Source organism: Rattus norvegicus, chromosome 3, assembly GCF_036323735.1.
Source record: "Rattus norvegicus strain BN/NHsdMcwi chromosome 3, GRCr8, whole genome shotgun sequence".
NCBI lineage: Eukaryota > Metazoa > Chordata > Mammalia > Rodentia > Muridae > Rattus > Rattus norvegicus.
This window is the reverse complement of record NC_086021.1, coordinates 133,473,507-133,500,815: the sequence shown is the minus strand read 5'-3', so window position 1 is coordinate 133,500,815 and position 27,309 is coordinate 133,473,507. Positions and strand designations below refer to the sequence as shown.

Sequence of the window (27,309 nt, the reverse complement as noted above, 5' to 3'; positions counted from 1 at the left end):
ATTTTAGTGGGAGAAAGGAGGGAACAAGGGAGGAAGGAAGAGAGAGAGGGGAAGAGTTATCCCTAGGTATAATCTGGACCTTGGTGCCAAGTGGCAATCAGTGGCAAAACAAAACACCTGGTGTACGAAGAAGCCCTCAGTCTCAGTACTGGCCTCAGTGATCTTGTTTTTATGATAAAAACTTGGCTAAGATAACAAATGTTCAACTGTCTGAAAGACATAGCCTTGTGAGGCTCTTCACCATTTGTGGAAAATGAATTTCAGTTGTCCCCTCCTCAGTTTGCCAAGGGATAGGGTAGACTCAAGTGTGCTTCAGAGGACTCTGTAGACTAGGCTGGCCTTGAACTCAGAGAGATCCTCGTGCCTCTACCTCCCAAGTGCTGGGATTAGAGGCATGTGCTGCCGCCGTCATTACAGCCCGGCACGTTCCTTGTTGCTTTAATATCTGACCATTTGTCTCTTTACCTTGAAGTGAGGTCTGCGTCTCTCATTGGGTAGTAGAATATTATATATCTTCATAAGAAGAATTACTAAAAATAAATGTGTCAAAGCTTGTGTGTGTTTTATTAGCCAAAGAAAGCACTCAGTACTGGATGTCAGAGTCTCTCTCTCTGAGAAATGATGGAGCTCAACCGCAAGGTTGCTGAGCCAGAGCCTGTGTCTTAGGCCTCTGATGCCGTTGAGATGTTAGGACTTCCTTCAGTTTTCCCAAGAATTCACCCTCTGATGACCTAAGCAAACCATTAACATAGTGCAGAATGTGACATCTCGGAGACCAAGTCCGCCCAGCAAGCACTGGAAAATTCCAAGGCTGACAGAAATGTTGGGATAATGGCATGGGGCTCTTTGGGGGGGGGGGGACACTGTCATGTCGCCTTCAATAACAGATGGCTCTGCATGAGAGAAAACAGAGCTTAAAAGGTCAGGTATCACTCGATCCCACCTGCATGAAATATCCCCAGGGAGAAGCAGCCAAGGGGGTCCCAGGGGCTATGGTGGGGCAGGGGCAGAGAGCAAAGCTGAGTGCATGGCTTTGCTTTGGATGAAGGAAGAACATTCTAGAAGTACGAAGAGGCAATTGTTGGGTGACACTGTGAATGTCCTAAAGTCACTTTATTTTACATCAACCAAGCATCACCTTAGAAAAGCCGCCGGCACCCTTGGACTCCATGGAGATCTACACCGAAGTGAGTTTGATGAATGGTAGAGTCTTCAAGGGTCTTAGTTCATGTGTTCTACCTGTATCAAGTCTGTCATTCCACCCTCTTTACCAACAAATGATGCTGTTGGCCATCACCACTGCTCCCTTCTGCCTGGGGCTCGCTCTGCTTCACGTATTTCCCCCTCACCTCTCTGAGGGAATTGACTCGCCCAGTTCTCACAGTTACCCAGAGAAGCCAGAACAGTTAGTTATTATTTCCATTTTACACAGGGCCAAGTTTCCCCATCGGAGCAGGTCAGGGTGTGGCAGGACTCAAGTCTCCAATCTTGTTCATTCTAAACCTAAGCCTGTTGTCAATGGCCGGCAGATACAGTTCGTGGTAGTGTACAACAGGTATAAGAACACTTTGATAAAAATCACCAAACTCTCTATGTGCTTCAAGTTGCAAAAAAGGAAAAAAATACTTGTGTGTTTGTTACGTGAATGAGGGTGAAGACGGGAGGTCCAGGTGGTGAGCAACAAACTTGTGGTAAGGGGGCCAAGCAGATGAGACCCCAGTTGGAGAGGCCAGAGCCAAGCAAAGTAAACCACACGTGCCTAGTATTATAGAAATTACTTTGAAAATCTGCTGGCACCTTCTGCAGTTAGCTGGGACAGTCACTCTGTATCTAGACCCTATACCTCCTTCCCAGAAGGCTTTATGAGAAGATGTTTTTAGCAACGTCAGCCACGTAGATACTATGTTAAGGAGACTGGGCTTCTTGGTTGTGGAAATGTCCTTCTGTGCCGCGGCATTCCCGAGTTCGCCTACTTATGTTAATCTCTTAACTATCCTAAGACACACCTTCAGCTCCTGAGTGTGATGCAACGTTTGGATCCCGGTGAGCCGTGAGTCATCTACATCATCTCGTGTCAGGTGGTGTGACCTGACCGCATGAGCTCTGGGCGCCCGTCCAACAGCATTTCAACAACATGCTCTCTCGGAGTGGCCTTTCCTCATCCAGAAGTCACACTGTGGACCGCACTGTATCTTTCTCATCTGGACTTCCCCTTTGGATATATCCCCACTCCCGGCTTTCCTATTTCTGAAACCAAATCCCCACAAATCACACCAACATACTGTGCCAGGAACACAAAAGTTAAAACAAACAACCGATTTGGACCTAAGAGGAAAGAGTGGTAGCCTGGATCCCATCCCGTTCTGTTCCATCCCTGCACCTTTCCTCTTACAAGTGGAAGGTTGCCACAGGGTCTTGGGGAAAGGGACGAGGGCTTGGGGCAGTTGCACCATAGGAGTGCTTACTGCAATACCATCAGGTTTCGGCCTCTAAGCTCTGACCTCAGTGAGCACGCTGTGGCCATTTTGTCTCATTCCTAGCACAAAGTAAAGCAAACACTCAGGCTGTAGGGCCAGGCTGCCTCCTATGAGTGGGAGAATTGAGTAGGAGAGAGTAAAGGTGCCATGGTTTGAAGAGTGGCTGAATGGAAGAGGACGAGAGAGAGAGAGAGAGAGAGAGAGAGAGAGAGAGAGAGAGAGAGAGAGAGAGAGAGAGAGAGAGAGAGAGAAACAGAGGGACAGACAGAGAGACCAGGATACTGAATCCACAGAAGTCCTGTGTGCATGGGAGGTTCTGCCAGGAAGCCCTTCCCCCACCCACTTCACTCCAGTTGATGGCTCAGGTGCCCTGGGTGCTGCAGGCCAGGAACAAGCATACTGCTACAGCTACAACAGCCTCACACCCAGCCCAGGGTGCCTACAGCCTTTCTCTTCTCTTCTCTTCTCTTCTCTTCTCTTCTCTTCTCTTCTCTTCTCTTCTCTTCTCTTCTCTTCTCCTCTCCTCTCCTCTCCTCTCCTCTCCTCTCCTCTCCTCTCCTCTCCTCTCCTCTCTTCTCTTTTCCTTTTCTTTTTTTTTTTTGCCTATTCTTTTTTTTTTCTTGTTTCACTGGACACTCATTTCTCCTTTTCGTTTGTTTTCCTTTCTGTCCACCCCTTACCTTTTTCTTTCCTCCTCCTGCCTCTCCTTCCCCCATCATTTCGAACAGACACAGTTCCTGAGTTATTGTCCACAAAGGGGACCACATAGTCTTTTCTTTTTCTTTTTCTTTTTTTTTTTTTTTTGTCTTGATAGAGTAGCTTGAGGCTGTACTCACTGTGATCCTCTTGCCTTAGCCTCCTGAGTTCTCAGGACTACATGGCTGAGTCTACCTTGTCCAACCAGGACACAGATAATCTCATGCCCAGATCTCTGGTTTTTCACCTCTCAAGCAGCTTAGCTGGCACTGCCGTGTTCATTCCTCTCTGTCTCCAGTGAACAGGCCATCCAAAACCATTTCCTCATGCCACAGAGGGGCTTGATGAGCTCTAGAATGACCTTTCCCCTGGAGCCTTGTTTCCTCTTTTTGTCTAAGTTTGGACATGACATTGATTTGATGTTATTTTTCTTCCCAGGGCAGTTCTAGCACGGGGAAGCAAATAGCTTGCCTCAGACGGTGAGTGTTGGGTGTGAGTTACACAGTTCCAAGTAGAGGAAGTGAGAGACATGCCATTTGGGAGGCTTGTCCATTTCCTGAGTCTGAGGGAAATACATGCCAGCCGTGGTAATCTCACCTTTAGGAATGAGAGGTCTCTTTATTAGTATATAAACTCTTTGGTGTGTTTTCCAGTTCAGTCTATCAACTACTCAAGGAGTTTGTGCAAGCCAACTAAGATACACAGCTGCCTCCTTCTGAGGGAAAAACAAACACAAATAAGCAAGCAGAGAAAACTAGTCCTTGGTTCCCACCCCAGGATGTGTTGTAAAGGCTAAATGAGCCACTTTCTACAAAGGCCTCAGCCCTGAACAATACTGGTAAGGTGTGATTATTGTTGACCACCGGGGACTGCAGCTCCTATCGCTTCTCTAGAAATCTTGACCAGTTCAGAGCCCATGATGTATGATGTGCTAGAGCTTGGCCCATCTACAAAGCTGGAGAACCGTGGGACAGCTGGATAAATGAGCAACTCCTGTGTCACCAGTTAATGTGGATAAATGAACAACTCCTCTGTCACCAGTGAACGTGAACCAAGAAGGGCAGCCAGAAACAACAAGTGAGGATTGCCATAGGAGAAGTCTTCCCTAAGCGTCTGCCTGCTGATGGTGGGAGGACCAGGAGAAAGAACCTGAGGGTTCAGAAGTAGCTGGCGTTTCTTGTTGACTTCTGTTGCAGAGGGGTCTTGGATGAAGCCACAGTGGAGAGTTCTGACGTGATCTGTGTGTTTCCAAAACAGTTTTGGACTTCTGTGTGATCCCCATTTTTCTGTGATGATACTTCGTACTCCCAGATCCAGATAGTATGGCAGGACTTCAGGAGTTTGGCAAACGAGGGGGAGGGGCTAGACGCAACTGTTCCCATGAAGACTCCACCTGCTCTTGAGTTAGACGGAAACCCTGTTCTGTTTGGGGTCAGTGCTGGGATGCTGGACCCGAGGAGCTAAGTGCAAGGCTTTGGAATCAGTCATGAGTTGGGATTCCTCAGTCTGACCCAGGCTCTTCCCGAGTGCCCAGATATTCCATCAATTCTAGCACCAAGAGTAATGGTTTCTTTCTACTCTATTTCCAGACAGTAGTATTATGTGGCAGGTCTAAGTGCCTGCAAATTAATTGGTTAAAACTGGTCACGCTGCTGTCTATGTATTCAGAAAAACAGAAACTATAAAAATTCCTCTATGTGTTAGAAAGACAAGATAAGATTAGTATTTTTCTTTTTATTCTGTTTTTATTGCTCTGGCCAATTTAAGCAAAAACACTTGAAACTGAAGAAAAGGAAACCCCGAATTCTGTCATTTGGAGCAAGAACTTTTTTTCCTAGGAGTGTTATCTCCAGCACTTTTGGCTATTTAAGTGACTGACATTTCTTATGTTTCCTCTGTGTCTGGTGGTCCCCGCTTGTTCAGTGACACCTTCAGGGAAACCTAATGAGATACCAAAGCTGACCAGAGGGAGCGCTCAAAAATGGACCAGCATAGAGTTCACGTTCCTGCTGGTTTAGAAAAGACGTTCCAGAAAGAATATAGGTCTGAGGAGCTGCTGTCATGAGTCACTGACTCGAAAATTCTAGGTCACTTACTCATTTATAAAGGTAAAGTATCACTGAGTCGAGAGAGATTTTCCCAGTCAGGTCACAAAGCACTTCCAAAGGAAGAGAAACCATCAGAGATTGGCTGTCCTCACTGTCACAGGGATGTCTTCTGAAGAAGCACTGAGTCTTGCAACAGTTCTTGAAAATAATCTGAAGCAAGACACCAGGTCCAAGACAACCTATCAAAGAAAGCATTTAAATTTGGGGAACATGGTTTCAGAGGGTTGGAGTCATGGTCATGGTAGAGAACAGGGCAGCAGGCAGGCCTAGTGCCGGAACAGTGGTTGAGGGCTCACATCTCGAGATTCAACCACAAGGCAGAGGGAGGGAAGGGACAGAGAGGGAGAGAGCTAGAATTGTCTTTTGAAGCATCGAAACCCAACCCCCCACTGACACACCTCCTCAAACAAGGCCACACCCCTAAGTCTTCCGAGCTGGCTACTTTTATGTCAGCTTGACATAAGCTCTAGTCATCTGAGGAGGAAACCTTAATTGAGAAATTGCTTTCAGAAGATTGGGCTGTAAGTAGGCAAGCCTGTAGGGCATTTTCTTAATTAGCAATTGATGGGGGGCGGGCTCAGCCTACAGTGGTTGGTGCCATCTCGGGGCCTGGTGGTCCTGGTTCAATAAGGAAGCAGGCTGAGAAAGCCAGGGGGAGCAAGTCAGTAAGCAGCACCTCTCCGGGGCCTTTGCATCCGCTCCTGCCTGCAGCTTCTTACCCCATGTGAGTTCCTATCCTGGCTTCCTTTAATGACTGAAATCATAAGCCAACTTGCTCCTTTCCTCCTCAACTTGCTTTCGGTCATGTCGTTTCATCTCAGCAGTAGCATCCAAACAGTTCCTCCAACTGGGGGTTCAAACACAGGAGCCGGTGGGAAACATTCTTATTCATACCATCCATCATACATCTTGGAAGCTGCTTCCTGCTTTTAGTCAGCCTGACCCGAAGTACTCACTGCCATAAAATGAAAGCTATGACTAATTTTTAAAAAATCTGATCCTAGAGTCCACTTACGTGGCCAATGATTTCCCTTTCAGATTGCTATACGTACTGCTTTCATATTGTACTTATGTTACACAGTTTGGATATTGTTGTGGCTGGTTGGTCTTTGTGTGAAGTTGACCTCACCATCCACAAATCATTTGGGGGTTTTTATTATCTTCTGCTTTTCTTTTATTCACATGCAACTTACAGCTCAAAGGATTTAAGAGAGTCCATGAAAACCTACGACTTCTTTACTTCGGGTTGACTCTGAGTCAGCTATCAATGCAAGCTCATGCATTCCTTCAACAAACATTATTACCTAACACTGTTATCAAGGAGTGTACACCCAAAGGGAAAAAAAACACCGCGTAGATAATTGTACACAGTACACGAACAATTTGAGGCAGGAAGTGGCACAAGCGAGGGGAATTTTAAAGCAGACTCTTGCAGAGTTGGCACAAGCTGGGGGAAATCTGAGGCTGCATCCAGGAAGTGGATGGGATAATTTTCAGTCTGGGAGGGGCCAGCTCAGTAGGAAGCAGAGTATAAAGTGAAGAAGAATAAGTGTTTAACGAAGGCCACCACCGAGGTTTTTAAACTGACTAAGACCCATGCCCAGAGCTTCTATTTACAATAGACACCGTGAGTATATGCTGAAGACCTACTGTGTGCTTGGTGGTGACTTAAACACAGGAAATCCCCAACAGTGGACAGAACCCAAACACCCAGCAATCGTTTTTTTTTTTGTTTTGTTTTGTTTTTTTGTTTGTTTGTTTTGTTTGTTTGTTTCTGTTGCCCAAGTAGCTGGGATTACTGGCCTGGATTAAAGACCATCAGTGAGAGAGCCTCTTTCAAAAGTCCTCTTTCCGCAGGAGCCTCAAGCAGAGGCTGTGCAGTAAGTGCAGCAAGAGTGCTCCAGGCAAAAGCAGCAGCAAGGCCGGAGCAGAGACTAAGAAGTCGAGTGTGCCCGTGTGCCCGGAATGTCTGGGAACCAGACTGGAGGCCAGCATGCTGAGCCAAAGGAGGGGGGAGGGGAGAGGAGGGTTGGGTCAGGCCCGATTTGAGATGTTACAGCTTATTCTGTCTGATTGCCAGATCGTTTGCCCCAAAGGTTGTCTCCTAGTTGTAAAAAGGCCTCCTTAAGACTGGGAGTGTAGATCGGTGCCAGTGTGCTTGACCCACATGCCCAGGGCCTTGGTTCAGTTCACAGAGCTTTTTACTCTTCTAATTCGTCATTACTGTGCTTACGAGTGTGTGAACCACTTCCAGAGTTAGGTCTCCTACTGTGGGTTGTGGGGCTGGAGTGTGGGGAATACTTTGAGCTTCTGAGCCATCTCATGAGACTTAAATAGTTTAACAAGGAAACTGTGGTGGGATGTAAGCGAGCTCTGGAACAAACATTAGATTTGATTTTAGGACCGAAGTGTTCTGACATTTAGCTCTTCGACTTTATGGCAAATGTAAGTTTAGCAAACCTTTTCAAAATCCTCCACATGTGTTGTGTGTGTGTGTGTGTGTGTGTGTGTGTGTGTGTGTGTGTGTGTGTTCGTGCTTGCTCACGAACATTAGAGATGGAACCCAGAGCTTTGTGCCTGCTAGGCAAGCTCTCTGGCCACTAAACTTTGTTCCAACTCCAAATGACCTTTGACTTTAAGGTCAGATACTTTCCCATAGACCACATGGATCTGGCTCGGTCTGGCCTCTGGTCCCTTCAACATTCCTCCCTTCTCCTCCTTCATTCTTTGCGTCTGTTTCCTTTCAGAATTCCTCCAGCATTTTTCTTCTTTTTGGTTCCCTCATCTTCCTCTCTTTTTTGTGTCAGGTCAGATTTCATCTCCACAGAGGTCAACCGATCTAGAAGGCTCCATCTCCCTCTCCAGCTGCAGTTGCCATAAATAAGGCTTTATTTCCTTCACAGAATCCTCTTCATCAGTGTAACTCTTTAAAGATATGCTCATTGTTTGTCTTCCAGATGAGCTGGTAAATTGCGCCAGAGCAGCAACAACAGTATTTCATTCACTCTGGCATTCTCATACCTGGTCCATTGCCTCCCTCATTAACTGTGTGCAGAGTTAGTTAACTAAGTCACCATCTACTTTTTTTTTTTTTTTTTTTTTTTTGGAGCTGGGGACCGAACCCAGGGCCTTGCGCTTCCTAGGTAAGCGCTCTACCACTGAGCTAAATCCCCAGCCCCACCATCTACTTTTATATGGAAGAACAGTCCTTGGCAGACAACGCCTTGGGTACCGGGGGTTTCTACTTTAACGCAAGTTCTTGTCTGCATGTAAGCGCAGCTCAGACATCCCTGGAGCTGTGACTCCGTTATCCCACCACTCGCTGTAGGCCATGGTGACAGTGGTGGAGGTGTGGTGGACATGACAGCTCTTGTAGGTACTGCTTTGGAGAGATCTGTTACTTAGCTAGCTTTTACCTTCACCCCAGGACAGAAGAGATGTTTCTCCTAACCTCAAGCCACGGGAGAGGAGCTGTGAGGGAAACACTTGGGGACTTTGACGCATCTCCCAGAGTCTGAGAAAATACAGAAACTTTACTGAGACATCCAAGTTCCCAGGAGAAGCTTTGTGGGTATAAAAAAGCAGTTTTTTATAAGTTTTTTTTTTTTTTCGGAGCTGGGGACCAAACCCAGGGCCTTGCGCTTGCTAGGCAAGTGCTCTACCACTGAGCTAAATCCCCAACCCCAAAAACAGTTTTTTAGAGACAAGGTTTCTCTTTGTAGCTCTAACTATCCTGGGACTCTCTCTCTGTAGGCCAGGTTGGCCTTGAACTCAGAGATCTGCCTAGGCCTGCCCCTGCCTCCCTAGTGCTAGAATTAAAGGCATGTGTCACCACTGCCTGGTCTGTTTTCTTAGTTTTAAAGAGTACAGGATCACCATCACTCTGCCTTCCATCCACTCTCTCACCTTCATCCTCAGCAGGTCACCTCGCATCTTATTTCAAGGGGAAAACAAAAGCCATTGAACCATATCCCTTCGGCACTGAAGACCAAACTTAAATATGACTCTAGGCCATACTGCATCTTTCCTTCTGTTACGTGGACTATCTCTAGGAAGTCAATTTCTTTCACTGTTTTTTTTTTTTTTTATCCTGTACCTCCAAATTCCTCAGAGAGCGTGTGTGTGTGTGTGTGTGTGTGTGTGTGTGTGTGTGTGTGTGTGTGTGTGTGACTCTGTTTCTCTGTGTGTTTGTGTGTAGTGTGTATGATGTTTTGGCGCCCTGCTAAGGGTTGAACCTAGATCCTCATGCATGCCAGGTGTGCAGTCCACTGCTGAACTATATTTCTAGCAACCTGTCCCCTGTTTATTCTTGATTTTGAGCTAGAAGGTAAGTTTCAGGTCAGCCTTTACTTCTAACCCAGGCAGCTCTTGCGTTCTTCCTGCCAAGCAGCTGGGGCAGGGACCTCGTCTATTACAGTGTTTGCTTGATCTGTTTAGAATTTGTTCTTTCAGATCTGCCTTCTCTGGTTTCAATCCCCGTTCCTACTGAACCTACGATGCATCTCCTTTGGAGTTACTTGCTGTGTGTGTTTTGCCCAGGGGACAGATGCGGTCTTTGCCCTTACCATGTGTCATTAACTGCTGAACTTCCAGTGATTAGCCGTGTACTTGGCACTTTGAATATATTAACATTTGTTACTAAGTGAAATAAGCATGTCATTTGTACCACATGTAAAACAGTTCTTCGAATTTCTTTATTTTAGCCATAGATTTATTATTTTCTTCTAATAGCCAAAGGCACCCTTTTAAGGATTACATTAAGTTAATATGGCACTGTGATACTTCTTGTTTCTATAATTCTTATACTTTACCTAAATATTGGACCTAGAATAGTCTCAGCTAGAACAATCTCAGTCACAAAAAATCAAACAATAGGGAATATTTAGGGATTCTGTATTTAAATTTCCTCTTACAGGAAAAACCTCAAATACTGTACTCCATTTATGACTTTTCACTCAGGTCGGGTGTCTTGCAGCTAAAGACCACCAGAAGGGACACGTTCCTTTCATCTTTCTGTCAGAAAGGAGGATGACCATCTGCCAGCTTATGTAACCACCCTGTATAAATAGCCTCGTTTTGTGGAACAACCTTAAATTCCTTCTGCAGTCATTGAATCCTGAGCAAAGGTGTGTAATAGACTCTGAAGAATTTAACGTTACACATCTTGCACATTTTCAACACAAATGCATGGGCAATTGAAATAAAAGTGTGCATATAGTAGAGCAAAACCAGATACACGAAACTCTCCATGCACAAGCATAAATGTCTTTCTATCACGTTGTTTGCAGACCAGCCTTCCTATGTTCTGTCGACATAATACATTCTTTGAAGCTGGCAGAATACAGCTTCCACCCAGCATAGTCAGGACCTTCACAGACCACCCACTCCTTGCACACCTGGACTAACCAAGAAGGCTTCGCTAACATCTCCTGAAGCATGATGACAAAGCGAATTTCTTAGATGTCTCTTTCCCTTTTCCAGACATAGATCCCCTGACCAGTGACCCAAACAGCAGTCAACTCTTTCTTTCTTCACTGAAGTATGTATAATTCAACTGACTGACGTTATCAAGCCAGAACTCTTGTGAAAAGCTTGTGTGTGTTGGAGACTGGCTAACTCCCCAGAGGGAATCTTCTAGTAGGGGTCTAGTTTCAAGGCTGACTCTAGGCTTTAAGGAGCTGATGGTCTGAAGATTTAAAGGAGCAACTCTTAACCATAAGGGGAAAGCAGAGGAGAAGATAATCGTTTTTTGGGTAGTTATACAGATTCTGGGTACAAATAGGGTTCCAAATGGACAAAATCAACCTGGAATTGAGGCTAGATATGAGTCTGGAACCTGGACAATAACATTAATTAATCATTATTTGTGGAGCTTTTTAACAGGGCTTCCTTCTCATGGATTTTCTGTGTGTGCAATTTATTTGTGCACTTTTCTGAAGGCAAGCTTGTTCGTTGTTTTTATTTTTAGAGTCCGGACAGGATCACAGGACTAGTGAGCAGCTAGCCACAAGCTCTTACAATATCCCTAGTAGGTTTTGGCTCCTGAAAAGTCTCTGAGGTGCGGGCAACGTGAACATAGGCGTCTCACGTTCGAGGGAGTCCAACCCTCCTGGGAGGGGTCTTGGGAGGAGTGTGGCTTGAGGCACCTAACCAGGCAGTACCCTTGGCCTTGGCTGTCCGCCAGCCACCCCCGGCCATCCCCGCTCGGGTTGATTCTTGGCCATCCCCGCCCCTGAACGTCTCCATTTCCTACTGCGCCTCCGCCCTTTTGGCCCCGCTCGGCTTCCGTCCCAGATGATCCCTCCCCGGGGCGGCCGCCGCCGCCTCCACCGCCTTGAGCTAGAGCCGCCTCCCCAGCCAGTGGCGTAGCCGAGTCGGCGTCTAGCCGGCGGTGTGAAGCGGACGGAGCCCGGCGGGACCGAGCGGGGGGCCATGGAGAAAGCGGCCCACGGCTCTGCGCACACCGACTAGAGCCGGCGCCCGCCGCCGGCGCCATGGACCGAGCGCCGGCCGAGCAGGTACGCGAGCGCCCGGGCTGCTCTCGGGCCTCCGGGGCCGGCAGGCCGCCTGGGCTGAAAGGCCGGGGGTGGTGGACCGGGGCCGTCTGAGCTCAGCGGCGAAAAGCGTTGCCCTTACAGCAGTCTGAAGTGAATTCCTTTTATGAAGAGAGTACCGTGGCTTCCCCCTGTTTTCCTATCTAGTTACTTTGCTAATAATTCCTTTTAAAATGGAACAAGAGTTGAGCTCATATTCGTATTCGCACAGTAGTTCCATTAGTGGTCTGTTTAGTGTTTTGATTGCATCAAATTCTTGCTGGAAGTGTTGGGAGGAATGGCTAATGGCAGGGTGAAAAACAACTTAAAAGAATAGTGTCATGCTTCCTCCTCCCCCCAGTATTTTACAGCTTCCCTGGAAATGACTTAATTTGATTGTGATTTTTGTTCGCTGTCAGTTTCCCTATTCCAGGGCCTTGGTCAGTTAGTCACATAGTTGAAAACAGAGAACACTGATGACTTGCCTGTTAGTTTTGCAAATAGTTAATTAACTGGAGTAAAGGAGATGCCATCTCCCAAGTTTCTTTTTTTTTTTTTTTTTGTTTCTTTTTTTCGGAGCTGGGGACCGAACCCAGGGCCTTGCGCTTCCTAGGTAAGCGCTCTACCACTGAGCTAAATCCCCAGCCCCATCTCCCAAGTTTCTTAATTGTTTATTTCTAGTTATCGACGGTTTTGATTTTGAATTGCAGACTTTTCAAGCCAAAACACAGCTTTCTAATTTTGAACCCTTAGTCATTTACGTTGTTGATTCTTGTCATACTGTCTATTTTATCCTAGATCTCTTATGGAGGATCTTCCCTACCTCAGCACTTTCCACAGGGCCTTTCCACACAGACTTTAAAAAAAAAAAAGGAAAGCAAGCTTTGTGAGAAGTTTGTTTTTATTGAAGAGCACAAACGACCAAGAGAAAATTGATGTGGGACCACTGGGTAAATACACACTTGACTGTGGCCCAGAGTATTATGTTATGGGTTGTAGTAAATTTAATTAAAACATTGTTTTTGAGAGTAATTTTGAAAAAAGGATCCGAGAGTTCAAGCCCTGACAAAGGAAGAAGGAAATTTCCTTGCACGTGTGTCCCTAATGAAAGGGTGGGACACTTTTGTCCTTCGTGGGCACTCAGGAAGCACTAATGCATATGTATTATATGTACACTATATATGGCTCCTTTCATCTCAGAGGAAATGTAATTACCTAGTTAGATGGTAGCATCTAGCATAGCTCTTCGCATGTGATTATCCTAAGAGCAAGTGTAGCAGACTATTTAGATAGCATCCTCCCCTGTAATCCCACAAACTCCACCATGTACTTAAACCCTTGGAACTCTAAGAGCTAGAAAAAAAAGCCATGCGAAAGTATTTTATGTTGAAGGCTTTTGTTTGTTTGTTTTTTGTTTTTGTTTTTAACCTTCGGTACCTCTTGTCTCAGCTTGGCCTGCAGTGGGGGAAGTACAAGACAGCCTTAGTTAGGTAAAGGCCTTCAAGAAGTGTTGGTGATATGTGCCAAGTTCCCATCCCCCATGGCAAGTGTTTTGGTTTTTCCTTTTAAGCTGTTGTTGGCTTATATTCAGAATTTCTGGAAATGCCTACAGCATTAACTGTTGTCAGGCTAGCAGTTTGCATAAGTTAGTTTGTGATAATTGTACTCCACTCAGACTTGTTGCATCCCAAGTTAACCTAAGTAATAAATCCTTGGTGGACTGCACAGGAGTGACTTAAATCCAAGCATTTGTGTCTGACAGCATCCGAGCCATAGGCTTTGTAACCCACTGCTTACATAAGCTCTTTTTATAAGAAGATAAGCCTAATATATGTCCATAAGGAGCAATTCTTTGGTGATAGAGTGCTAGATGAATAATCCTAATTCTAGTAATGACCAGAGTCATCTTCCAACTGGAAGCCTTTCCAGTATTCTCTTTTACCAAGACTATTAAGTCAAAACAACTTTTAACTGTCAGAGTTAGCTGTTGTAAAGACATTATTTGGTATGATATTTGTGTGTGTGTGTGTGTGTGTGTGTGTGTGTGTGTGTGTGTTACGAGTGGGAGGTAAATGTGCATAATGTGAATATAGAGGTCAGAGGTCAAGATTGGGCGGATATCATCCTCCGCTTCTCTTTGCCTTACTTTTTTTGTCTCACTGAACCTGGGACTCACTGACGCCGCTAGACTGGGTGACTAGCAAATCTCAGGGATCTTCCTCTCTGTGCCTCACAGAGCTGGGGTTACAGGCTCCTACCTGTGAACTAGCTTTTTGCCTGGGTGCTAGGGAGCTGAATTCAATCCAGTCTTCATTTTCACACAACAGGTGCTTTACTGATGAAGCCTTCTCCAGGACCTCCTTTTTCTCAGTAATAATGATGATGATAATAGAGCTTATGTAAAGGGGTGGGAAGTATGAATTATGGATTCATTTGTTTACATTGATTCCGTGTCTCTGTTTAGGAAACCAGGCGTGTTTTGGAGTTTTTAAATAAATAATGAGCGTAGAAGTGACAGGACACTGAGGTTCACAGGCTGTTGTATATTGTCTCAGAACTCTAAAGTCACCTTAACTTTAGTACATTCAGGTCAGACTTCTAGAAGGACCTACAGAATCACTGATTATTCTTTTTCATTCCTAGAAAAACAAATGCAGTGAATGCCTGGGGCTTTGTGTAGTTTTGTCACAAATAAGAATATAAGATTGGGCTGGTGAAGTGGTTCGTTTGGTAAAAGTTCTTGCTATCAAGTCTGACCCGGAACCCATGGAAAAAGAACAGTCCATATACGTATCACATACATGCATGGACATGAAATAACATGATAAAAATAGGAAATGGTTTGAACTCTGTAGCAGCACTCCAAAGTAAAGGCATAGTCAGTAGGTCCCACATCCCTGAAACAACCAGCTGGATCACAAATACATTGAGGGAAAAAGTTGAGTCTGTACTAAACATGTGCAGGCTTATGTCTTTGTTTTTTTTTGTTTTTTTTTTTAAAGATTTATTTATTTATTATATATAAGTACACTGTAGCTGCCTTCAGATACACCAGAAGAGGGCATCGGATCTCTTTACAGATGGTTGTAAGCCACCATGTGGTTGCTGGGAATTGAACTCAGGACCTCTGGAAGAGTAATCGGGTGCTCTTAACCGCTGAGCCATCTCTCCAGCCCGGCTTATGTCTTTGTTGTGCCCCAAACAACACACAGTATAAGAGATACTTACATAGCTCTTGAATTTGTTAGCTGTTGTAATTAGTGGAGAGTTAGGTAAACAGAACAGTGAAGGGCGTGCATGGCCTGTGTAGTTCACACTCACTCCAAGATCTGAGCATCTGTGGACCATTAAGACTGTAGTGAAGGTCCAGTACCTGTCTTGCACAATTAGACAACTGCATTGTATTACTATAAAACGTTTATTATCCGGTCACTATTGACATTTTTATGGGAAGTTACCAAACGTACTATATTTTTAAAATAATACTCTGAATCAGAGTGCATTCATTTAGAGAAGATATTTTTAAACCTTTATAAAACAAAATAAAAAACAATGATATTAGAAAAATATTAACTAAATATCAAAGGTCAAAGACAAAAAATAGAATGGTAGGTTATTCGAAAAGTATAACTATGTATCATATGTAAACCATAGAGTATGACTGACATTCTCTGACACAGATGTAGTCATGAGCACGCTGTGTTACTGTAAACCACGGAATATGACTGAAGTTGTGTTCTAACACAGACGTGTGATCATAAACACTCTCTGTGTTACATAGTTTAAGAGGAAAATAAAATTGTCCATCAAGGCAAGAGGTCAGGGGAGAAACTTCATATAAAGCAAGCAAGAAAATAAGTGTAAAAGCAGGATTAACAAATTAAATACTATGAAAGTTATACATGTGAAGGGGTGGCTTTATTTTCTAAAACACCATCAAGTCTTAACAGGCTCTAATAGTCCTGTGGGAAGCGTGTGAGTGGGAGGTGAATGGTCACTCTACCTCCCCTGACGATTTCCTCACTGGTCTCGAAGCCTCGAGAGCAGGTGTGGATCTCACGCTTCCTTCATCCCCCAGGAGGCCCTTATTTTATCTGTACCACTGGGTGCAGAAAGCATCTTAGAGTTTGATGCATTTTCACCTTAGCATAGGATGTGGAGGTCTCATGGTCTCCTCCTGTGGGTGTGTGGGACATACTCTTGAGTTTCACTGTGGGAGAGTGTCTCATCATGTTCTACTTTAGTTCTGACTTTAGGTGGGTGTCACTTTTCTGTCGCCTAATCTGGAAGATTATTTGCATTCTCCTGGAGGCTTCTCTGAGGAAGCAGTGTGGGTTCTCTGCTGCACTGTGCTTTTGACTGCTCTCTGGGCCTGTGCTCACCTTGGTACAGTGCCTTTCTGAGCATGAGCCAGGGTGACTGTCATTGAGGCTCTCTGTGATCCCAGGGTATGGGAAATGGACTCTCTTACGGAGGCATTTTATACTTTTATGTTCGAATAACATCTTTGGTTTTCTAGGTTATACATAAACTGCATTTTATTATTGACATTAGTAAGTGAAATGCATGAATATTTTCACAGAATTATTCATATTTTTCATTAGTTTAGGAAGTTCTGAAATAACTTGTGAAAGCTACTGCTTTCCTCTGAGTGGGGTTTTTGAAGCAGACAGTAAATATAAAAATGATTATACTGTCATTGGAGTTCCACTTACTTTATATTTTTTATTCGTTTACTTTGTGTCTATGAGTGTTTGGTGGCATGTTTGTGCACAGGTGTGTGGCTGGTGTCTGTGGGAATCAGAAGAGGGCAACAGATCCTCTAAACTGGAGTTACAGACAGTTGTGAGCTGCCAAGTGGGTGCTGGGAATAGAACCTGGGCCCTCTGGAAGAGCAGTCAATGCTCTTAACTGCTGACCTCTCTCTAGCCTATATTTACATTTGCTTAACAGTAAGGTAACAGTTTACTTCTTTAAAGTGTAATTCTCAGATGGCTCAGTGGTTAAGAGAGCATAGGACTCACCAATGGACCCAAGTTTACTTCCCAGTACCCACATAGGGTGGCACACAGTTACCTGTGACTCTGGTTCTACAGCACTCTACCCTCTAGCTGCATATGCCCACTCACTTCCCTTCCGTGCACACAATCACAGACAGTCGTACACACATACACACACGTAAAAGATGAAAGAAACCTTTAAACGTGTATATATAAATATGTAGACCATGAGCTATACATGCTGGTGCACACCTATGAGAGAGTGAGACAGGGTATCATGAGTTCAAGGCTAGCCTGGGAATAATGAGACACTTAAAAAAATGGCAATAAAAACTAGTAACTAAAACATGGAAATTCAAACTGAGGAATACTATTATAAAGTAGTAGTAGTCTAACTTTTCAGTATTTTCAGACATTTTTCTTTGCTTTCTGTACTAATATTAAAAGTTGCCAAATTTTACATTTTGGCATTTGGACTTTAAAGGATTAGTTTGCCCTCAGCATTGCTTTGTAGGCTGTTAGATGTGTGGTAGATAATCGAAGGCCTCAAAGTCACAGAGAACAACTTTGGAAACCATGTAAAGGTGGAACTGTGGGAGAAAGCTTGTCAGTCTGTTCTTTCTGATGATGTCTTCTGCTTATGCAGCTGTTGACTGTGGTGGCTTCTCCTCTTTTTCTTTGCTAAAAACAAAGGATCATTTCAATATTTGCAAATTTTATTGTTGAACTCTGGGATCTGGAATTGCACTTAGAGTAGAAATCAGTACAGGAGCATTGGTCTTCAAAAATGCATTCATGTGTGTGCCTGTGCGTGTGTGCACCTGTGTGCAGTGTGCCTGTGTATCTGTGCCTGTGCGCACACAATGGCTTACGTAGCCATACATTCTGAGCAAGTCACTTGGAGCTGTCACATGTTTATATAAAGTACAAGAGAAGCCGTATGAAGAAGCTTGTTGCAACTTTTACTATGAGCAAGAATTTGAATTTGTTACCAAAGTAATTGATTAGGTTGTTTGCTTTTGATGACTTTGTCGTTTTTGGGGGGGGGTAAGAGAGGTGGGTGGGCACAGGAAAGAAGTCAAGAAAAGTGATATTTTAAAACTGTTTATAGTTAGTTATTCTGACTCCTTTTTTCACTATAGACATTTGATGTATTCATATTCTTTGCTTCATAAAATACTAATAAGTATTAATCTAGATTCTTACAACTCTTTAGAGTTCTTCTATGTTCAGGACTCTGATTTTTTAAAAGAAATCCTTAAAAATTACATTTTAGTGTAATTAAAATAGAACCCCCCGCACCTGTATAAACTGTATAAAGAGGTTCTCATCATCTGCATTGTTTTTGGAAGTCAGCTTTTTCCCAAGTAGGAAATCCCTTTATTGGGATGCTGTGTTTTAGTTTTGGGTGGCCGAGTGAGACCTGCCATCTCCCTGGCACTCCGAAGTGTTTTTCGTGAGTTGTACTTGAGGACACCATGGATCACACAGTGAACATAGCTCACAGGTGTCTGCTCCCTTGTTTGTTAGTGGTGTGAATGACGACGGCACACTGCAGGGTGGACGGCAGCTCTGTCTCCCCCACTTTGACAAGCATTTCTCATATGAATCCCGGACTGTGTGGACCATTCATCTTTTCAGAGGAAATCCTTATATTTAAGTTTTCATGCATTTGTTAATTACTTTTATGAGACAAACCCGTGTTTTTGTGAGAGCGTTTATTAAATGTCATCCTAATGAATTTAGTAGAAAAATGTCCTGGTTAGGACTATTGTTTTTTAAGGTAATTGTTTTGATTGGCTGAAATATTGACCAAATTTTACCAACTTTGTTTTATTAAAAGAAAGTGGTATTTTTTAGATTATAAATTTACATAGTTAACATTCTGTTTTTAAAGAATATACTGCAGATTTATTTTTAAATTTTATTTTTGCTCTTGAGGCAAGGTCTCTAACCCAGGTTGGCCTTTAATTCTGTGTACTAGAGGACAGATGAGTTTTGAACTTGAGCACCTCCTGATTTTCTACCACTCAAGTGCTGGGATTCCAAACACGTACCACTATGCCGGATTCATGTGGTGCTAGGAGCTGACCAGGGCTTTATGCACGCACACTAGACAGTACTCTACCAACTGAATTAGACATCCAGTCTCCCCCAAGCTCCTTCTCGAGAGACAGTCTTGACCTATCCAGATCTGACTTGAATTCACTAATAGCCAGGCTGGTCTCAGGCTCATGGCAGACTTCCTGATTCAGCCTTGTAAGGGCTAATGAGCTACCCTCTCCACACCCTATAGATATTTTTACACTTCAAAAACTTAAATTTGTTAAATATAACGCAGAAAATTACTGAAATCAACATACAACTTGATAACAAGTTCAATGGCGTAAACCTCCCTAATTAAACTACAGAACTTTGCAGGGACCCCCAAACTCTACTTAGCTGCTATTTCCCTTTTCCTAAAAGTGTGTTCCTGTCCAAATTGTTAGAGAGCTCATTTTCTTAATACTTTTCCGTGTATGTATTGTCCCTGAGTAAGAGTTTTCTGTGGCTTTTAACTGTCTGGAGCTGTATAGAGGAAAGATGCCCGGGAGCCAAGGGACTGATGGGGAAGTCCTTAGGAGGCAGTGCTGTAACCCACCAGGCAAGGTTACCCTCACCATTTTCCCTCCAAGTTTAACTGTGAAACATAATTTTTTTCCTTTATGTTTTAGATTCATCTTCATGAATCTGCCCTTCATTTTAATTTAATGATACAAAACTTAATTTCCTGCAATGGACTACTTTTTCAACTATTCAAAGAAATGAAATTATTCCTCAAAACTTGAGCTGAATGACTTTTCTCCCTTTCAGAATTAACAAGAAATACAGCTTTGTCCACCGAGCTAGATTTCTTATTATGCCTTTATTTTTAGGCCTGAGGCTTGACTTCCGTCTACTCTATTAAATAGCTCTATTGCATAAGAACTGGTTTTACTGAAGCTCTGTGACTTGGGATAGGTCTTACTTACTTTACATTGACTTTGTCACTCCTCATGTTCTGTGGATATTGTTTGTAGAGACTCTTTATAAGTGACAAGTTTGTATTGGTTGTTCCTTTGTAACCCATGATTTCTGTTTTTCTCTTTGAAGAATGTGAAGCTTTCTGCTGAAGTAGAGCCCTTTATTCCCCAGAAGAAGAATCTGGATGCGTTTGTGCTCCCCATGGCTCTCCCAACTGACAATGGAAGTGTTTCTGGGGTCGAACCAACTCCAATCCCCAGTTATCTGATTACTTGTTACCCATTTGTTCAGGAAAACCAGTCCAATAGGTAATTTTGTTATTCTTTATTGATGGGGAGATAGAACTTGGCAAAGTACATTAGTCTTTTTCATAACTTTCAAACTTTAATCATTTATTTGTATTTTTTTAAGAGGAAGTAATTTGAATATGCAGAAATTTGAAAGCTGTCCAAATATATTATTTTCTTGTTCTTTCTAAGAGGAAGTGCATTTTTCCGAACATGTCATTGAAATAAATTGCAGTATAGTAACCCAGGGGATATGTGTAATACAAGAAACCTTTCTTTGAGGTTAGGTGCTTACTCTCATAATGGCCAGGACAAGGTCTGGCACAAGAAGGAAACACGAGGGACAGGCGTTGAGGTGCTATGGTTGCTGAGTGCTCATCTGGTGGCTTCTGTAATCTAGCAAACTTCCTGCAGCTCCGATAGCACGAGCCTGGTAGCACTGAGGGTAGGGCTTGTGGGAGCTGTGATCAGCTTGCTGACTCCTGCAGACTGATGAAAACCCACTGCTGCGGTTCACTGTATTGACATAGAGACGCACTTTCAGCCTCTTTCAAGTTATGCCACAAGCAGGAAATGGTATTTCTCAGCGCTGTGGGATAAGTGGGGGAGGCTCTATGGCCTTAGTGGCTCTGCACACTGTCTGCGGTGCACTTCTACGTGTCCACAGCCCATTGTAGCTCACTCATAATTCTAGGTGTGTGATGTACCTTGTGCAGTAGAAATGCCCCAGGGAATCTTCTGAGTTTCTTACAGCAGACTTGTCAAGGTACAAGCAGTAGCAAATACAGATTCCTCAGCTGGGCTTGGACCTCATTAAGAATCTTCGAATGTGGCGCATGCGCGGCGGAGCCCGGCTCAGCTGTGCCGGAGGCTCCGAACGCCGGGCGGCCACGGGAGGTGGTGGGCCGGGGCCACCGCTGAGGCCGCCGGTGCCGGCCGGACCCGGCGCTGAGGAGGGGCCATGAGCTGGTTCAATGCCTCGCAGTTGTCCAGCTTCGCCAAGCAGGCCCTGTCCCAGGCCCAGAAGTCCATCGACAGGGTCCTGGACATCCAGGAGGAAGAGCCGAGCGCCTGGGCCGAGGCCATCCCGTACGGTGAGCCAGACAGTTGAATTTCTGAATGAGAAGCTAGAAAAGAGGGAGACTCAATTATTGTCACTTAGTAAGGAAAAGGCACTTCTAGCTTATGATAACCTGAAGGATGAAATGTTCAGAGTAAAAGAAGAAAGTGGTAGCATTTCTTCCCTGAAAGATGAGTTTACCCAGAGGATCGCAGAAGCAGAAAGGAAAGCTCAACTCGCCTGAAAAGAGAGAGACACTGCGAAGAAGGAAATGAAAACCATGAAGGAAGAACTTGCCTCTAGATTAAATAGTAGTCAGACTGCAGACCTTCTGAAGGAAAAGGATGAACAGATTCAAGGCTTAATGGAAGAAGGAGAAAAACTTTCGAAGCAGCAGCTGCATAATTCCAACATGATTAAGAAATTAAGAGCTAAGGATAAAGACAATGAAAGTGTTATTGCAAAGCTGAAGAAAAAAGCTAAGGAGCTGGAAGAGGAGCTACAGCATTTAAGACAGGTCCTTGATGGCAAAGAAGAGGTTGAAAAACAACATAGAGAAAACATTAAAAAACTAAATTCTGTAGTAGAACGCCAGGAAAAAGATCTTGGCCGACTTCAGGTAGACATGAATGAACTTGAAGAAAAGAGCCGAAGTCCTCAGGCTGCCCTAGACAGTGCCTACAGAGAACTTACTGATCTTCACAAAGCCAATGCTGCTAAGGACACTGAGGTACAGGCTGCTCTGAGGCGTGAGATGAAAGTAAAGAAGAACTTTCTGGGGCACTGGAGAAGGCCCAGGAAGAAGCCCGTCAGCAGCAAGAGACTTTAGCACTTCAGGTGGGGGACCTTAGGCTAGCGCTGCAACGGGCAGAGCAAGCAGCTGCCAGGAAAGAGGATTACTTACGCCATGAGATCAGTGAACTTCAGCAGAGACTCCAAGAAGCAGAGAATCGAAACCAGGAGCTGAGTCAAAGTGTTTCATCAACAACAAGACCTTTGCTTCGACAGATAGAAAATTTACAAGCAACTCTAGGATCCCAGACATCGTCATGGGAGATGCTAGAGAAGAATCTTTCTGATCGGCTCGGTGAATCACAGACCTTGTTGGCTGCAGCAGTTGAAAGAGAACGTGCAGCTACGGAAGAACTCCTAGCCAACAAAATCCAGATGTCTTCAGTGGAGTCGCAGAATGCATTACTACGACAGGAAAACAGTAGACTGCAGGCCCAGCTAGAGTCAGAGAAAAATAAATTAAGAAAACTAGAGGATGAAAATAGCCGGTACCAGGTTGAATTAGAAAATCTAAAAGATGAATATGTAAGAACACTTGAAGAGGCAAGGAAAGAAAAGACACTTTTGAGCAGTCAGTTAGAAATGGAAAGAATGAAAGTTGAACAAGAAAGGAAGAAAACCATTTTCACTCAAGAAACACTAAAAGAAAAGGACCACAAGCCGTTTTCCGTTTCTAGTACTCCCACCATGTCACGATCCAGTTCTCTAAGTGGAGTAGATATGGCAGGGCTGCAGACATCCTTCCTATCTCAGGATGAGTCTCACGACCATTCATTTGGGCCAGTGTCTACGTCAGCCAGTGGAAGCAATCTTTATGAAGCTGTAAGGATGGGAGCCGGATCAAGCATTATCGAAAATCTTCAGTCTCAGCTAAAGCTGAGGGAAGGAGAAATTAGTCATTTACAGCTAGAAATTAGTAACCTAGAAAAAACTCGATCCATAATGTCTGAAGAGCTAGTTAAATTGACAAATCAGAATGATGAACTTGAGGAGAAAGTGAAAGAGATACCCAAGCTTCGAGTTCAGCTGCGAGATTTGGATCAAAGATACAACACTATTCTGCAGATGTATGGAGAAAAAGCAGAAGCAGAGGAACTTCGCCTGGATCTTGATGTAAAAAATATGTATAAAACTCAAATAGATGAACTTCTAAGACAAAGACTCAGCTAACTTGTGAAGTTTGTGTTCCATCAAACTAATGTAAACACTTATATATAAATGCAGACGTACAATAAATTCTTCTACAGAATTAGAAACTTGGATTTGCTGTAGATTGTAAAAAAAACTTTTTAAAAATTCTTTTATAGTACATAGTGATATTTGCAGTTAAATTATTTTATGTAATATTTGAATTTTATTTTTGAAATTGTTCTTTAAAATTTTATTTTTTAAAGCTTTTTTTTTCTTTTTGGTGCCTTGAACAGCACAGAGATTTATTACTTTATCCACTTATCAGTACAGCTAGGAAAGGAGATTGGTGTTTCGTATTATTGTGGATACATAATTAATTGTATTGTATCTAATTTGTATGTGTTTGTACATATTGAGAGATTTACAGAGTAATGTTAACATGGAAATTTTGAAATCTTTCACATTGAAATCTTCAACATATTTCTTAAAAATGTTTTAAGCATTTGAGTAAAAAGGTTATTAAGCCTATGACTACTAAATTATAAACTGTTTTCCTTTAAAAGCAGAAGTCACACTGACATGTCTAAAATTTAAAGAGTAATTTAAACTTAAAAAATATCTCTGTTTTGAAAATTTATTCCATGTATCTTCCACAATGAAGTATGAACAAATGTGAATGCATTTTGTTACTTATCCAAAGAAAGCTATAAACATTGATTAGGCTTAATTGGGTAGTAGGAAATGTTGCTTATAATAAATTGTGATAGATAGCATCAGTAGCGGATAACTTTGAAATATTTTACTACACTGTTAAATGAATGTAACATAATAAAATCATTAACAAAAAAAAAAAAGAATCTTCGAATGTGTTGTCAGCACTGGAGAGGTAGAGGCAGGAGGATCGTGAACTCAAGGTGCCTTTGCTTTGTGAGATTCTGTTTGGTTTTGTTTGTTTTAAACATTGCATTATCAAATAATGTAGAGAATTAAGTTTATAAGCTAAACTTAATAATACTAGTTTTCTCTGTAGCAAAATAGCCATGCTCAGTTTGAGAAATTTAATGTGTTTTCTTGTCTTACTGTGCGGTAGTTGCTTGGAATTCATGAGCAAGCCATCCTTCTGAGTATCTAAGAATTGTTAGGATTTTGGCAGTAAGCTTTTCCTTTCATTTTGCTTTGTCATGGCAAAAGTGAGGAAAATGACCCCTCACTTTTCCACAGCAACTGTCGTCCAGGACAGCATCGCCACTGCTGGGTAGGAACTGAATGCAGGATAAAGTGTTAGCGAAGTCTCCTGACTTCCTTGGCATGGGTCTTAGGCTGCCAAGGAGAGAAGCCAGGGCAAGACCTGAATTGGCTAAATGACTAGGGAAAGAGCAGGTATCGGGGGCCTCTATGTAAGGGTCAGCTGTTAGAGCATGGTGCATGGACTGTGAGCTGCTGTCATGTGGACCCAAGCTAAGTGTTTCACTTTTAGTCAAACAGATCTTGAGGGGAGGTTGGGAAACAGTTAATGGATGTGGAGTGTGGCAAGCTCTGAGGCTGGATTCCCTTATGCTGCCATGCTTTTGGTTATTACAAGTACAGGTTATCTCCCAAAAGCAAAGAAACCTGATGGTGTCAGTTGTCCTCTCCCCCTACAAGTATTGGGAGGGCACTGCTCTGTATGTCTTATTGTTTGTTCTGCTTTAACATCACTCTTGGATGTCAATAGATTGTTTTCTCTCTTGTTTGGTTTTGCAGACAATTTCCTTTATATAATAATGATATACGATGGCAGCAGCCCAGCCCAAGCCCTACTGGACCCTACCTGGCCTACCCCATTCTATCTGCTCAGCCACCTGTTTCCACAGAGTACACCTATTACCAGCTGATGCCAGCACCCTGTGCCCAAGTTATGGGCTTCTATCATCCTTTCCCTACACCTTACTCCAGCACCTTCCAGGCTGCAAACACTGTCAATGCCATAACCACAGAATGCACCGAGCGTCCAAATCAGCTGGGGCAGCCTTTCCCGTTGTCCAGTCATCGGAGCAGGAATGGTAATAGAGGGCCAGTTGTGCCAAAAGTGAGTGGCCACACTCTGTGTATAGTTTTTAAATGTAATATTTCTGTTGTTAATACTAGTATAGGTAATTTACTACTTGTACCATTGGCCTTTAATGCTTAATTTGCTATGAAGTATTCATCACTAATAGAAAGTGTAATAGGCATATTATTTTAAAAAATAATTTTTCTTGTGACATTTATTGCCCTCCTTGATTGATAATTTAATTTCAAGTCATCTTCATGATCATTCAGAGAGTTTTACATAAACATAATTCACAATTATTTCTAAATTATCTCAATTTAGTGCTAAAATTGCATAGTGACAATGCCAACATTCAGTGGATCACATGGTTGAATCTTACTGTACCTCAAGCTCTCTCAGTCTTCTGAAATCAGCAGAAGAATGAAAAAAATGTTAGTGGATTCTCAGAGTCCTTTGACCACAGCGTCTATATTTTGAGTTATTAGTGGGAGTAGCACTTTGTTGTTTAGGAGAGTAAAAAACAAGTAAGGGATGAAGCCACTTCCATTCAAGGCCAGGATTAGATTTTGATGTCAATCAATCTATCTATCTATCTATCTATCTATCTATCTATCTATCTATCTATCTGCACACACACACATATACACACACACACATTAAAGATGCAATGCAGTGCTTCTTTTTCTGTTAATTCCGTAAAGGGCTTAATGTCAAAGCTTAAGGAAAGCCCGTTAGTAATCAACACTGCTCACAAGAATACATTTCTGTCAATACCAGAGCTGTTGCTCTTTCCAGACTCCATTAGTTAGTTTCCTCAGTAAAAAGTTTTTGCTGCTTTTTAGCATAATTTTTAAAAATGAAAAACAAGCAGCAGAGATTATCTTGAAAGTATTTTGCCTTGGTTCATGGAAACATTGTGGGTCAAGGGAACTTTTTGGACCACCAAGCATGAAAGGGACAGGTTGAAAAGCAGGAGAGTGGTGTATATTTCCAGGCGTTGGAAGAGTGGGATGGCTCAGAATGGCTCCTCAGAGTTCCAGTGCAGAGACCTGAGTTCAGTCAGAGTCTGGTGTGTAAATCGCTGTTGAGCAACAGTTACTCCTGGTTAAAAATATGAGGAAAGAAATGAGCTCTGTAGTGTTTCCTGTCAGGACTCCAAGGCAGAGATATTTTGCTCATCTTTGTTATGAATTTAGTCACAGGGTAACTTTTCATACTTTTATTACCTTTTAAAATAAAAAATATATAACCCTTCATATGACACTATTAAAACCTCGTTAATTGGGGTTGGGGATTTAGCTCAGTGGTAGAGCGCTTGCCTAGCAAGCACAAGGCCCTGGGTTTGGTCCCCAGCTCCGAAAAAAAAAAAGAAAAGAAAAAAAACCCCCCCAAAAAACCCAAAATAAACAAACAAACAAAAAACCCTCATTAATTGTTAATAATTGATTTAAAAAATAAAAATGCAGGTAAAAACTAAAACCAAGTCAGGTTAATTTAGTGAGGCACTCGGGATAGTTGCTGGGAGCCAATCACCTGTCTTCTGCAAGAGCAGAAAGCAGTTTCAAGCAGTCCTTACAATATTCTTTTGAAACAGGGTCTCAGTATGTAGCCGAGCTGGCCTTGAGCTCACAAGGCAGAGTCAGAGTCCCAAACTAATTGGCGTGTTCGTGCTTATCTAAAAATGTGTTGAGTGTGCTTATGGTGCATTGTTTAGCCTCTGATGCTCCTTAGTGGATAATGTTTTGTGGGAAACATTTAGGTCTTTCTGTAATGACTGTGTAGTTTATGTTTAGTACATTCCCTCATTCACTGACTGCTGCTTCTTTTTTTTCCTTCGTCTTTTAAACTTAACTCAGCCACAGCTTTTACAACAACATATAAAAAACAAAAGACCACAGGTGAAGAACGTGGCTACTCAGAAAGAAACAAGTGCAGCAGGTCCTGATAGCCGATCAAAGATTGTGCTTCTGGTTGATGCCTCACAGCAAACTGGTAAGGCAGTGCTCTGTCTGCTATTTACTTGTCGCTCTCACATGTGTGGGTAGGTGTGTGTAGTCAACATTGATACCGAATGTCCTCTGTTGCTTTCCTTCCTTCATATTGAGGCAGGGGCTCTCACTGAGCCTGGACCTCCTTCGATGCCTTGGCTAGTGTGTCTAGCTAGCTTGTGTTTCGGATTCTGTCTCTGCC

At 43.1% G+C, this 27,309-nt stretch overlaps 1 protein-coding gene and 1 pseudogene across 2 annotated transcripts in view; both read left to right on the top strand.

Annotated features, from left to right (window-relative positions):
• Positions 1-11,348: 11,348 nt before the first annotated feature.
• Secisbp2l (SECIS binding protein 2-like) overlaps positions 11,349-27,309 on the top strand; it is a 46,445-nt gene continuing 30,484 nt past the window's right edge. The window contains exons 1-4 of one of the 2 annotated variants that reach the window (XM_039104555.2): positions 11,349-11,799; positions 19,947-20,125; positions 24,831-25,155; positions 26,976-27,111. In XM_039104555.2, coding sequence (XP_038960483.1) covers positions 11,776-11,799; positions 19,947-20,125; positions 24,831-25,155; positions 26,976-27,111 — 664 coding nt within the window. In that variant the 5' untranslated portion in view covers positions 11,349-11,775. The remainder of the gene's footprint in view (positions 11,800-19,946; positions 20,126-24,830; positions 25,156-26,975; positions 27,112-27,309) is intronic. The other variant, NM_001168527.1, reaches the window with a different exon arrangement.
• Positions 20,965-23,941, top strand: Tmf1-ps1 (TATA element modulatory factor 1, pseudogene 1; annotated as a pseudogene).